Source organism: Pygoscelis adeliae, unplaced genomic scaffold (assembly GCF_000699105.1).
Source record: "Pygoscelis adeliae isolate BGI_AS28 unplaced genomic scaffold, ASM69910v1 Scaffold88, whole genome shotgun sequence".
Lineage (NCBI taxonomy): Eukaryota > Metazoa > Chordata > Aves > Sphenisciformes > Spheniscidae > Pygoscelis > Pygoscelis adeliae.
In genome coordinates this window covers 3789218-3803541 of record NW_008825616.1, presented here as the reverse complement: position 1 = coordinate 3803541, position 14324 = coordinate 3789218, and the positions used below count along the sequence as shown (strand labels likewise).

The following is a 14324-nucleotide window of genomic DNA, read 5'->3' as shown; positions in this document are numbered from 1 at the left end:
CGCAAGACGCTCTGACAAAAATGTTCAAGAACCACCAAATTCAGTGTCTCGCACAATACTGTGTCTCACAGTATATACATTTGGAAAGTATCTATGGTCAATGAAGATAAGAGAGAAGCATTTGGGCAGGATTTTTACTTTAAAAAACCCCTTTGATATTCAGTAATGAGGAAATAAATGAAAATTTAGCAAACCTAAGCTCATTTTCTTCATCTTTTCTGAAATTACATGAAAGTCACTCTGAGCATGTGGATAGGTGCCCTTTGTACTATTTCTATCAGTTGAACAAACTCCGCATCCCTGCCCGCCCCCAAACTACATGGCAGAGACATGCTACCTCCAACCACTTACTTCATTGCTTTCATGTATGTTGTGATCTATCATTTGAAGCAGAAACCACATCACATTCCTCAGGATGAATGTGGTGATCAAGTTCCAGTGGATAATATTCCGCAGGCATCTGATACTCCTAAACAGGGAAATAAATTTAAATCATCATATAGGGTCAATATATACACATACACATTAATTACTATACAAAATAAACAAGCTAATTCTGTTCACTTGCAAAATTCCTCATACTTTATCCCCCTCCATTACCTCTCTTACACTATGAAACAGGAGGTTCAGCTGTCCAATGGGTCAGCAATAACAGTCTATGAGGCTGTCCGTAGCTTTTATCTTTACCAAGCAGCGTACCTGGGTCTGGTCCCATTCTCTGGCTCTCAGGGTAAATTGCACAGCCAGCGCCAAAGACAAAACTCAGATTTTGCAGTGTAGTCACAACACAAATAAATAACATAAATATAAAACAGCAACAGGAGGATGGCAAAATCTGTGCTTCTTTTCCTTGCTATGTACCTTTCTTCCAGAAACCACACAGCATAACTTTTGCAAAGCCTTGTACAACAACTTGTCTTGATAACATGAGGAGCTCCCTTTGACAATAATCAATTCAAGCAAATGAAACAGGATCTACTGGAAAGACCCAAATATTCAAACGGTCATTTCATCCTTGGTTATAATTTTTGCTCCCCTCCACCCCATCCCATCAGCTCTATTATAATGTCAACTAGAACTGATAAGCCCCTAAACAACAAGGCTGCACTGGAGTCTGTTGCGTTGTTCACAGAAGGAGATTTGGCGACAAATATCTGCTCTGGAGTGGCAAAACTGGAATAGTTTCCATTTGGTCAGTCTCTTGAACAGGCTTGCCTGTGTGAAGTTCAAAGTTTTCAGACCCATTAATGCAATAGGAGAGCATGGACTGCCCGGTTTCCAGTCCTGAGCTCAGTTGGCTGTACCAAGCTTTCTTAAGATAGAGCTGCATATTCTCCTCCACCAGAAAATCTCTCTCTCTGTTTTCAGTCCTTTCCCAGCCCCCTTTCAGATGCACTGTAAAAATATGAGCAGAATGTAAAATATGAGCTACAATGAGTTGGGACACAGTGCCATAAAACAAGAGGGGACATCTTAAATAGTGCTTGCTGCTGAAAATGGCTCCAGGAGGCAGCCAGCGCATGATGCTGATGCTGGCAACCGAAGTACCACTGAAGCTAGACAGAAAGCTACTCATTCGGTCAGCTGAGACAAGATCATTTGTCTTCTCATTCTTTGTGAAACGGTAAAGGAAGGTGAGTGCCAAGCTGCAGTTTTGCAAGTAAATGATCTTTTCTCAGCTAAACACAAAACACTTTGGTTACTAAAATCACTTGTTCCAGGGGTTCCAGTGGAAGTGATTTTAGTAACCAGCACATTTCCCGGGATCATCAGGTTAGGACACTGCATTTGCCGTATCAGTCTCCCTGCTTGCAAAGGAAGCTGTCAAATAACATCGGACAAACACAGAAAGTGGTGTTCTCAAACCTGCTCAACTGTAGCTGACTGTAGCTCATCCCACTGACAGCAAAAAGAGAAGGCACAATCCAGAAACCAACTTTGCTGTTGCCTCAGGTCTTTTGCATAACAAATAAGCCAGCCTTCTTAACAACAAACACTATTTTGCTATCATAGAACACTTATTGCACTTTTCCTAGGACTTGATTAGTCAGTTTCAGGGCCAGAAGCAATTCTGTTATGTCCTTCAGTCTCACAAGTCTCTCAAAGATTTTACAGCAATCCAGCAAAAAACCAAATAGAAGACCTCCCACATGAGATACTGCAACTTACAGAAAGATGCTCAGAGGTATAACCCTACTAAGTCAATGTCAACATAGCTTCTGAGTTTAACAACTCAGGCTCCAGGTATGAAATTGGTATTTGGTTTTGAGAGCCTCAGTGACTCATGGCTGGAGTCAGTTTGGAAAACAAATCTCAGCTGCTCAGATCCATTCACCTTTATTGAGGCTACAAAACCCAAAAACGTTGCTCTCAGTGTAACCCGTGCTAGCAGGGGACATGTCAGAGACATGTCTCACTTTGAAAATTTCACTTCTAACAAAAGGCAAAGGTTCACGGTTAGACTTTCAAAGAAACTAGGCAACCAACACCTACTGCCTTTCATGCTGAACCCCAGGAACCCATCTGGCTCTGCACAGACTTTGAAACATGCTATTAAGGTCTGTTCTCTGTTGATCATTCCGCACATAAATGTCCTGCGGCTGCTGTTCATCTAAATGTTTTATTCACTCCCTTCAGGTCAAGTATTAGCAGATTAAGGATGGAGTTTGAAACACTGCTTCTAGGGGGAGAGGGAGGCAGGGGACTAGAAACTGAGGAAATTCAGGTCAAGCTGTAGAGGTACTGACATGAAATTAATTGCTTTTGAGAGCTCTAACAACAAAACAGATCCAGCACACTTGCCACCTGAATGTATTTCTTGACAAAGAGAAGATAAAGGAGTGGAAAAAAAAAAAATAATCCTTGTCGCATGCCTCCATTTAGATGTTGTTTAATCATCCCATATGCTGGAACATCACTAAATCTGGCTGGAAGAAACCTTAATCCCGCAAGACTTACAGCAGGACGTTGGACTGGCTGCAAAGGCAAAAAGGTTCAAACAAATAGTTGTAGACTTTTTGGTTCAGTTCCTAAAAAGAGCTTTTCCCCCCAGTAGGATCCTAGTCATCAAAATCTCATTCTCTTCTGTGGCTTGGAATATAAAGACAATCTCAGCATCTATCGGCTGCATGATCTTTGCTCTCCTTACTACTTCTTGGTCATACTTGTTTGTCTTCTTTGCCCATCTGTCTGCATCTAGCCATTGACTTTTGTTTGGATTGTAAAATGCTTGGGACAGAGACAAACTTTTAGTGATGTGTGTTCAGGATCCAGAGCAAGAGGGTCTGGTCTGTGTTGGGAACTCCCAGGCTCTACAGATAATTATGATCAAAACTCTCCTTGCTTACAAAAAGCCACATGTGCTGAGGGAAGATGTGTTCCTGGTGTAAAATTAAGTGAAGTATATATGTGACCAGCAGCTGGAATTTACCAAAATGAGGCCTGAAGCCTTGTCAAATAATGCTTTGGACATGAAACAGGGACAGTTGGCTCCTATGTCCCACTACCTTTAGCAAAAGCCATACTTTGTGTATCAGCAACCTTGTACCATGGCCTCATTTCCTTTCTGAGACACTGTGTGTGGCACGGATGCTTTCACCTGCTAAAAAAGTAGATGCTTTCACCTGCTAAAAAGCTTCATGTCTTTGGGGCTAACAGAGCAATGAAGAAGAGGCTGTAGAGCAAGCATTTTGCTTTTCCAGCTGCAGTCACATTCCCCGCCACACTACTGACTTGGGAAAGCAGCACAAACAGGTGAGGGGCAGGATTTGCTTTGTCTGGGCCACTAATCTGCTGGTGTTAATAGCAGTTAGGGTTTTAATGGAAACACCAGTATAGTCAGGCTGAGAAACACGTCTGAAAGTGCCACAGAGTTTCTCGATGGCTTAGGCAGTGACGTGACCCCAGGCACAGAAGGGTTTTAACCTTTTCCCTTTTTTTATTTTTCCTTTTCCTTTTCTTTTAGTAGGAGTCCCAACTGGAGACTCTAAGTTTGTTTTTGTTTGTAGAGAGCCCAGAGCACATGGTTTCCATTTGTTTCTGTCTCCTAACTAGTACTCTAGGAGAGATCTCAGTGGCAGTAATGCAATTCATAGCCAAGGGCAGGAAAAGCTTGAGAAATAACTGTGTCAGGTTCATACTGGGGAGGGAGAAACAGCAGGGTTAATATAGTATGTGGAGGCTGCAGGGCACAGCAGTGGAGCACTGCAGCTAAGTTACAATTGATGTAACAAGGGAAAGATCTTTTGCCAGCCACCTGAGAAAGCTTCTCTCATTTACAGGCACTGCTGGTGAATGTTACTATCATAATTTAGTATGGGTGAAGCATCTAGAGGGATAGTGATGGAGACAAGGGTCCCCATCAGTCACTATTCACATGAGACTGTTCTGCTGGGCTCAGGAGCTAACCCTGTGCACAAAGCCAGATTGGAGTCTGAGGTGGACAGCGAATGAAGGACATGTCCCAAATTGGGCAACAAAGCTAGTGAGTAATAGGAGACCTGCAGCACAGCTAATGGTTGGTGAAAGGACAGAGCCGACCTTGTCATACTCACTCATCTCAAAGCCTGAGGAAGAAACTCATAATACTCATAATTTGTCCTCCTCAGGTCTTTTCCTGGCTCTTGGTAGATGGAAGCTAGCTTAAATTTATAAGCCTTAATATAAATTTCAATACTCCTGTTATTCATGAAAATGACCTGTCCTTTTTTGAAAACTTGTTAAACAGTCATAACAGTCTTCTATGACAATGAGCTCCACAGTTCCTTTCTCCTTGATTAGTTACTGCCTTCACTCTGTGGAGTGAAAAAGTAAACAAGCCTGTGCTCCAGAAGCAGCAGTAATTGCCCTCACAGACAGCACTGAAAAGGAATTCACACCACATTGTAAATGGCAGGAGGTGGAATTTGAAACACATTGACCTGTATTATAAGTTAGTGAATTGAGCTTTGCTAGAGTCACAGTGATTGGCATGAAAGCATTCCCTCACAACTCAGAAGCTAAGATTTGGGGTTATTCTTACCTCAGTAGGGAGATATCACAATTTGGAGAGTGTGGCAATGACAACAACAGGAAAATGAGAGCCCAGGCAGCAGAGAGCTACCTTCTCAAGAGGACAAAGTGTCACGTGAGAGAGGGGAGAAATAGTAGATGAGGGAACTGGGTGCTGAACTGCTGCTTCGGACACAATTACAGCATCACTAGGAAGAAATTGTGAGTTACAGAGCCATTTAAAGTCCCCTAGCCTAAAAGATCAGATAATAGAAGGTTTCATATTCATCTTCATGTCAGGTAACATTGTTTATGCCATTTCCACTTGTTTTACAACCCTTGATGTGGATTGAATGGTGCAAGTGTAGCCCAGCTTCCAAGAACAGCAGCACAAGTCATCATCCCAGAGAGCCTGAAGGCTGGCACATCACAAGACACCATGGACTGAGGCTACGGGCTTCCATTAAAGAGCCTTTTCCTGTATTTGCTTCCTGCCCTGATCCTTTTCAGAAAAAAAGTGTTGGTCAAGGCCTTGGCTGGACTCTTCTACTAACTCTTCCCTGGTGTATTGGTCCAAGGACGGAAGGAATAAGAAAAGAGGTTGTAGCGATCCAGTCAGAACAGACTTAAAGAGGCCACAAAATAAAGGCGTAAGAACTTCCATATTCAGTCAGACCAATAAGCCATGTAGGCTGTGACTCAGTCCCCAGTGGTGGTCCGTAAAAGACAGTTTGGGAAACAGTATAGGAAACAGGGGAGGTAGACTGTTAGTTGTTCCTTGCTCTTACCTCCTTGCTTCTGGCAGTCAGACGTTTTAAGATATTCCTGATTCAGAGACCACATTTAATCACATTAAATCACCTTGTTGGTGGCCCCAACTCCTCACAGGAGTCAGTGAACTCCTTTTGTGGTTTATGTTCACTGGGGTTGGGCCATGGCTTATTCTACTAACATGATAGAATGAAGAGTTCATAAGTGGTTATTCATGGCAAAATACGTTTGTCCATGTTGGTTCCTCTTCTCTGCTTGTCTGTCCTCTCCCAAGGGCTGGATGAGGAGGCACTTCCTCACCACTACATTCCCTCTTGACCTTTGGGGGTTGCAGGGAGGAGGGATAGAAAGAGCCTGGAACTGGACAGCAGGAAACTGCTAGTCCCGTGGGCTGCGGGAGCAAGCTGGGAGGGCTGGTTGGTAGTGTATCTCCAACATGTGCTCCTGAAGTAGCACAGTTCATGCAGCAATTTCACTTCTGGCTGTGCCTGACAGCAGATTTTGGGCCTGAAATATCCCCCTGAAATACAGCAAGTGGTGTCAGACAGGCACATGCAAATGGTGTACGTTACACTGAGTGAAGGAGCGGGCAGGAGGAAAAGGATTTCCTTGAAAAGGAGAGAAAAGAAGGACTTACAGTTTCTGACTTGGAGGGAGAAAAGATACTGGCACTGGAAGCATCTTGGTTCTGTAAGTGAAAGGGTTTATTGGCTCTTCATGAATTCTTAAGAACCAGTGATTTGCCCCCTACTGAGTGATCTCCAGATGACTGCTTCTGACAAGGCAAGAGTTTCTGCTGAGGGCCTGCCGCACAAGAGCCCTGCTGCTGTGCCACTCCTCCTGTTGGTTTGGGCAGAGGTGTCCTCATGTCAGGCAGGCAGGACTTTTTGCCAGGAGTCATTGTTCAGAGTACAGCCACTTGCCTCAAGGCTAATGGATGTAAGAGTGTAGCAAGCGACAGCATATTTTCGCAGGAGACCGAGTTATGAAGTACCTTGTTTTACATTTACAGGAATTTGGGGACAATGGTAGAGGAAAATGTGTGTGTTCCAGTGAGTCGAGAGTCCCAGAGTGTGTCTCTGGCTGTGCTGGCCAAAACCAGATAAGACGATCTGGGAGCACATGCCTCCCACTCACTGCACACACAGAGAGCCCCACAAAAGCATTAGCTTCAGCTCTGCAGCAGGTTAGACACAAAGAAGCAATTAAGGTGAAAGCAAACATACTTCGCTTTGGTCTTCCTAATTAGTAAATCAAAAGCCAGGTGTATGGTGGGAAATTACACATAATGACCTCTTTATTTGATTTGAGAACAGACGATTTTTCAAGCCCAAATGCCATTCCCTGACTCGATAGCATACCACCGGCACCCTGAACTGCTTGGTGTGCGGGGTGCCATAACCGGGCTTCCACATTAGGAACAACAGCAGCAAATGAAAAAGAAGCAAAATTCTCCAGCAGTTGACTGCAGCCTGTGTCAGAGGTGGGCAGAAAGAGTTTCTGATTGTTGGTAGAGAAAGCACACTCTGCTAATTATTTATGTCAAATGACCTTAATTATATGGTTGGATACAGAAAGCAGAGAATTAGAAAATCCATTCTTTTGACTTGGGAAATGCTGAGATCTGAAAAAGCAGAAAATCTGATCAACTCTTTCTGTACAGGTGGCGTCACTGATTCAGGAATGGAGATCTATATAAAGGGTTTCTAAAATAGCACTGGTAAGACTCGAAGTAGCCTTTCTGTTGATTCATGGTTTTTTTTCTCTATCCATACAGCGGTATTTTTCCTCTGGGATGTGCAGAGCTACTATTTTCTGATTCAAAGCATGACACAAGCAATTAACATTAGCAATCATAATAATGTGCCAGCATGGTCGAAAGCTAGCTGAATTAGTTGCATTTGGTAGAGAAAGCACACTCTGCTAATTATTTATGTCAAATGACCTTAATTATATGGTTGGATACAGAAAGCAGAGAATTAGAAAATCCATTCTTTTGACTTGGGAAATGCTGAGATCTGAAAAAGCAGAAAATCTGATCAACTTTTTCTGTACAGGTGGCGTCACTGATTCAGAAATGGAGATCTATATAAAGGGTTTCTAGAATAGCACTGGTAAGACTCGAAGTAGCCTTTCTGTTGATTCATGGTTTTTTTTCTCACTCTATCCATATAGCGGTATTTTTCCTCTGGGATGTGCAGAGCTACTATTTTCTGATTCAAAGCATGACACAAGCAATTAACATTAGCAATCATAATAATGTGCCAGCATGGTCGAAAGCTAGCTGAATTAGTTGCATCATCTGCATGGAAATAATTGCAAATGATAACTTTATTAAAGAAGCTTGGAAACCTTCTATTAATTCATGTAGTATTCCATTAACAATGATGTTCAGTTAAGACAGCTGTCCCCAAGTCTGTCTGAAAACAGTTGGCAGGAGAAATCTGAAAGCACTTTGCTGGAGTCCTTCCTATTCCACGACTGTTGAACAAGTAGGAAGAATCATGGACAGTACTTTAAAAAAAAGAATTTTTCCCCTTTAGTCTTTTCTAGGGCAGGCAAAGCTCATGGACAAGCCATAAATGCAGTGGGAAGAATACCTAACAGCAAATTATTTCCCAGGCTCTGTGCCTGTCACGGCCTATTTGCTTTCATCCACATGGAGGCCTCCCCTGCGGTCCTCATGGTTTCCCCTGCGTGCTCGTGTTCAATCACCACATATATTCTGGTACTAATGCTTACAGATGGGAAAAACAGCTGGAGAGGTTGGCAGGGAAAATGAGCTTCTCGGTGGCAGTTGCCTGGGGAAATATTCCCACAGGAAATGCAAGGGGCAGTTGCAAGGGAAGAACGAAACCCTGGAAGAGAATAACAGCTTTATTATGAGGACAGGGGTGAAATGCTCAGGTGAAGAGGAGAAGCAGCAGCTTCCATTAGTGTTTAGGATGTGCATAGACCCTAAAAACAAACCCATTGTGGAACCATCTGTGCTCCACTAAGCCTCTTCCAAAGCTTCTTGGCCTTCAAAAAGGCCTTCAAGCCAATTTTTAATCACAGGACACAGGGCATTCTGCCTGCTTTAGACACAAAGGCTTAAAGCAATGATGTTCCTAGGGTTGGAAGGATGCAGCCAACACAACACAGAACAGGACCTCAGGCAGGACAGCCCCAGGGCAGGACCAGACTGTGTCCACTGTCAGTATTTGTGCCCAGCACTGTCTGGCTGCATAGCATGCTGAAAAAGGGGTCCAAAATGGCCCTCCGCAAACTACCCGTGAACACGCTGACAATGAACAGTATGGATAACTACAGGACACTACATCAGCCTGTGCTTTGTTCCTAGTCAGTGTACAAAGAGAAACGTTGCCCCTGAGAACTACGTGGTTAAATACAGGCTAATTGAAACCCAGTCACCGGATACTCCAGTCTAAGAATATGGTTCCCTTCTTGACTGTGCAATCATCTCTTCCACTGGAGAAAATTCCTCTGCTATTTTCACAGGAATGACAAAGTCAGATACAGAAGACTTCATTTAGTACAGCATGTGCTTGTGGTTTAGCTGGTTGAAAAAAGATTTAGGAATCTGCTCTAATTGCTTTGCTAAATGGAGGTCAGGTGTCAGTCATTTTTGAACCAAACAGGAAACGGGGCTGTAAAGTATCTTTTTAGCAGAAGCTACTTTGCAGCTCAGGTTTTAGTACCCCATAACAAACTAGCTCTAGAGTAGCAGGGGCACAGTATGTGGCTATAGCCCTCTGGGGTTTATCTAACATTGCCCTGTTGACACAGGTTGTAGTTATCAGTCCAGACTGTGGAAGGGTGAATGTTTTCTATGAAGAGTGAGTGTTGCAGCTGGATTGCACAATTAGAGTTAGGACTTCAGAAGACAGACACTGAGAGCTGATAGTCACTGACCTGGCTTACAGCTACTGTTTGGGAAATGTAGGAGTGCACAGCATGTCCTCATTCATAATCCCCTTGTGGGATTATTAAAAAAAAAAAAAAAAATCTGAAAGAAAATTAATTTAAATGACCAGCTAGGGTATTCGGAGGCTATGTTTTTTTTCTTTTAATACAATTATACAATTAGCAGTGTTTATTAAATTATCTACCTTTGCAGATACTGTGTGGGTAAACCAAGGAGGAAAGTCTGAGGCACTGATGCTGCTGTTCACACTCTCCTTGACCTCATTTCCACCAAAACATGGTGTGAATTATTTCATTATTTTTGAGTATTTGGCCAGCAATTCAGGAAAGACCATATAGGATCATTCCTAGCTCCCTCCAAATATTAATTCCTGTGCTTGGCCTAAATTCGTTAGCCTCATGGTGCTCACTGTGCGTGCGGAAATGTTTCCAGTGGTTCAACCTGGGCATCTCCCCCAGGAAGCTGCTGCTTCCACCGCACGCAGAGGCAGTTCCACACGCTAGCAGGAGTGTACATGCCCCATTTAGGGGTGACACAAATCAGTGATTTTCCACCTCTCTCGTGTTTTACCTGACAGAGTAATGTGAAGCAGCAGTATTCATCTTCTAGATTAGACAGAAGAGAAGGTGGCTGGGTGCTGAACAACTACAGTGGAGTTAGTGAGGGATGTAGATGTGCAATTCCTTGGATGAAAACCGAAATTGAACCATTAGTGCTTGAACACCTGCAGGTGCATTTGTAGTGGGTAACTAAACATCTAGGCTTGAAAACATCTGATTCTCCTTCCCAGAGATGACTCAGGACATGTTCTTTTTTGAAGTAAATTGCACTCCTGAGCATGATTCATATCTAAACTGTAAAGACCACACTTTACTTTCTTCCTTCCTCTGAAACCCTGGAAAAGTTGCAAGGCTTGCTCCACTGTTCCCAAAACCTTTCCATCATCATCAAAAGGAAAACAGAGCACAGACAAGTTTTAGCTAGTCAGTCAACATAGATCTAATCTTGCACAGAGCAGTTCTATTACCAGAATTTAAACAAGTTAGTGTCCATCTCCAAAAACACTGCCTCACAGCTAAAATCTTGGCAATGACAGAAACGTACCACTAGGAACATATTTCAAGCACAGCATAGGAAGTGGCCTCCTGATCCTCCAAACCCCAGGTCGAGAAAGTGATTGAGTAAAAGTCCTTCATAAATTCCTGAAACTCTAGTTTAAGTCCAAATTAATTTTTTCCTCCATTACATTTCTCCTGGACCCCTCTGCTCTGTGGGTTGGAAATCATCCTCTAATACCCACTCACAAATCTATCTGTAGAGCGCCTATACCCATTTCTTCTTGCACTGACATTGTCCTTGATTGTATCTCTTCAGTTTCTAATGTTTATCCAACAGTGATGTATTTATAGGCAGCAATAATACTCCTTGCCAGCCTTCATATTTCTAGGCTACAATACCACTATTTCAGAAGCACCTTATGAAACCTTCTACATTTTAAGAACATATCTCTCTGGGCACACTTTTAATTATTGGCATTATTCCAGGACTTTAGGAGGGCTTTGCTCTCTTCTGGTTTTTGCACTAGGTAGGCTCTATACAAAGAGTCTAAAGAACAAGTCATACAGATATGTGATGAGAGGGGGGTGAGTAAAGGCGGTGAGAAAGAAAGGGGACACTGCCTCAGGCCTATGAGAAAAAAAAAATCAGATGTTTTAAAGGGGAAATAGAAAGTGGTAAATTTAGGGGCAACAGGAAAGCAAAGGTCCATTTGCTTTTGTTACCACCATACTAGTGAAAAAAGATGTTATGCCAATGTTTGTGGGTTTGGCTTTTTTTAGAGCTGCCTTAATCCAGCAACCTGTGCAGAAGAACATGTCATTTTTTATATTCAGCCTATCTTCCTTTCAGCACCATGCTTCTTTATTTGATTCAAAACTCAGCAGGGACTTAGATGTTTCCCAGAACAAATACACGTCTTCCCGTACTACTGCACAAATAAAACAACTTTGGATTGAATCCAGTCAGGTCACTGCTGTCCATTGCCAGCACATTGTTTAATAACAAGTCAGGAGTTTTACAAAGGGCTCTTATTCCACCTCAGAGGCTGGTATAACAGCACACTAACAAGGAAAAAGCCAGGACAAAGCAATCTGGGTTTCTGCATTATCAGCAACAGTAAAGGAAAAATATGATTCAAAAGAACAAAAGAAAAAGTGTTTCAATCCTTTTGCTTCCCCCCCCTCCCCCTCCCCCCCCCTTCAGCTTGTTTGGTAATACTGATAGCAGGATTTCTCCTATGGAAAATTTCTGCTTTACTAGTGTGAGAATGCGATTATCGGGACGATGAGAGCCGGGTCAGCGGGAATTGCCTGTGTGCACCTGAGGGATGGATCAAACCTTTACTATTAATGAGAACACACAGACTATGAGATTCACAGCAGCGCTGATACATTTAACAATGGCCTGTGAAGTGCCCTGAGCAAATCTCTCCAGATCCTGCGCTGGAGATCAATGCAGCTCTACAGCACATTTGGTTTATGCACAAATTCCTCATTTTTCCTTCTCAGCATATTTCTTTTTGTTTGTGTGCTTATTTTGTTTTGCGTTGTAACGACAGCATGGCTCTCACACTTTCAAGACCACCTACATTTAGACCTTGGGAAACCATCCTCGACTTAGATCTTTAGGAGCTATTTCAATGACTCATTGCCATTCGGTCAGCATGCCAACAAAAATCAAGTCCTCTCCCATAAGTTGGGCTTTACTTTTTATTATTCAGGTGCTAAATGAAATGTTTATTGGTTTATTTTTCATTGCACAGCCAAGAAAGAAGGATTGGTTCATATGTGACAGAACTGGAGAAAACAAGGCTGGAATAGGTCTTTGTGGTAAAAGGGAGCTCCTGGCTGAGTTCTCCTTCCTCCTCAGTTGTGTTGGTGTCTTCTGGCAACACAAGCACAGATGGCAGATAGTTTCATTAGTTACTGCCATATCTGAGCTTTCTGACCCTTAAAATATCTTTTGGTGTATGGTTCCTTAGAGTTTAGGACAGTAGAACATTCATACTGGCGTGGAGGGTGGGTTGTGAATGGAGGACAGAGGGTTGCATAAGGAACTGAGAAAGACAAGAACTGGGGACAAGGTGACATAGGATAGATTTGGAAGAATAGAGACTAGATCCGGTTCTCTCCCCTTCCCACTTCAGCACAACTGAGGACTAAGCTTCCCATCAATGCAGCAGCTACCTGGGCTGGGGCAGCAACAGGAATGGTGAAGCTCATCTCCAAAAGGAGAACACCCATCCCACTAGTTGAGCATCTAAGCAATACTCTTCGCCATGCCAACCAGATATTTAACCTGCTCTTAAAACCTCCAGTGTGAGAGATCCCACAGCCTTCCTAGGAGTTATGTTCCAATACAGCAAGTGTGCTGCAGTCTCTTCCTTCAAACAGGACTGCCTTTGGGACTCCATCTGCACTGACAGAGCAAAGGAAAATCAAGCAGGTGATGGGTGAGAAGCATAAAAATATGGAGCAGTTGTAGAACTCGAGCCTTCCTGGAGGTCTCCTCTATCTTCACTCTCAGCAGGCACTCATGGAGTGATGTAGATGGGTGGAGTGGGGCAGGAATAAGGAACTGATAGATTTCTACTTTGGGCCAAGATGTGGGACTATCAGATCCAGCCTTCACGGTCTTCTATTGTTTTTTTTTTAGCCAGGAATTATCTAAATTCTCTCCTTTCACCAATTAGTAGACGCCTTCTTCCATCCAAACTAAAACAGGAAAAAAAGCCCCAAATAATAGGACTCAATTATCAAAATTGATTTGCTCTTGGGACACTTTGAAGAGGTAAGTGTGATGAAGATGTGCATAACCTAGAATTTGTGTAGGTAAAATCTGTAATGCAACATGAACCTGGACTGCCTTCACTGGAGCATCTTTAGAACTTTTGAAAACAGTGCCTACAGACACTGAGGTAGCTCATGCTGGTTAACGCTGGCTGGACACTAGATTTTTTTTGCATGATACAGTGGGAATTTGAAAAGATGGACTATCTTAATTCACAGCATGTTCAGGGAAGTATTTAATTGCTGCAGTCATTTTTAATGCTGAAGCTGACTGCAAGATTTAATCTTAAAGTCAAAGTTTAAATACCAGAAGAACAATTTAAAAGAGATCAGCTAGGCCACTTCTGTGTTAGAAGCTGGATACATTTATACCATATTATCTAATTGTTTTTGTGTTATTTATTCAGGCATCTAGAAAAGATTCAGCATCAGAGCAGGGAATATAGTTACAATGAATGATTTGCATTCTTTATTCAGTGTAAATTTATTCAGGTCTCCAAGCACTATGGGAATTAGCATTATACACACAGTAAAAAGGTTGAAATGGAAGTTTAAACTGATGCACCATAAATGTTCCCACTGAATGTTTTAAGCTTTTTTTTCTTCCCATTAGCATAGATTATCCTGTTTATAGATGCTGGGGTAAAAGAAGATTCCTGTTGTTAATAAGAAAGACACTCTTGTTAGGAACTCTCAAGAGGAAGACTTAGCATAAGACTTTGTAGGGATGCTCCACTCTAGGAAAGCAGTAATTCTTTCACGTAGGTCACTGTCAATCATCATGTTGT

The 14324-nt window shown here is 42.6% G+C and overlaps 1 protein-coding gene across 1 annotated transcript in view; it reads right to left on the bottom strand.

The window, feature by feature from the left end:
* The window catches only part of CRHR2 (corticotropin releasing hormone receptor 2), a 164187-nt gene that overhangs the window by 51812 nt on the left and 98051 nt on the right, over positions 1-14324 (bottom strand). Inside the window, exon 7 of the mRNA XM_009333315.1 lies at positions 352-469. Within this exon, the coding sequence (XP_009331590.1) occupies positions 352-469 (118 nt within the window). The remainder of the gene's footprint in view (positions 1-351; positions 470-14324) is intronic.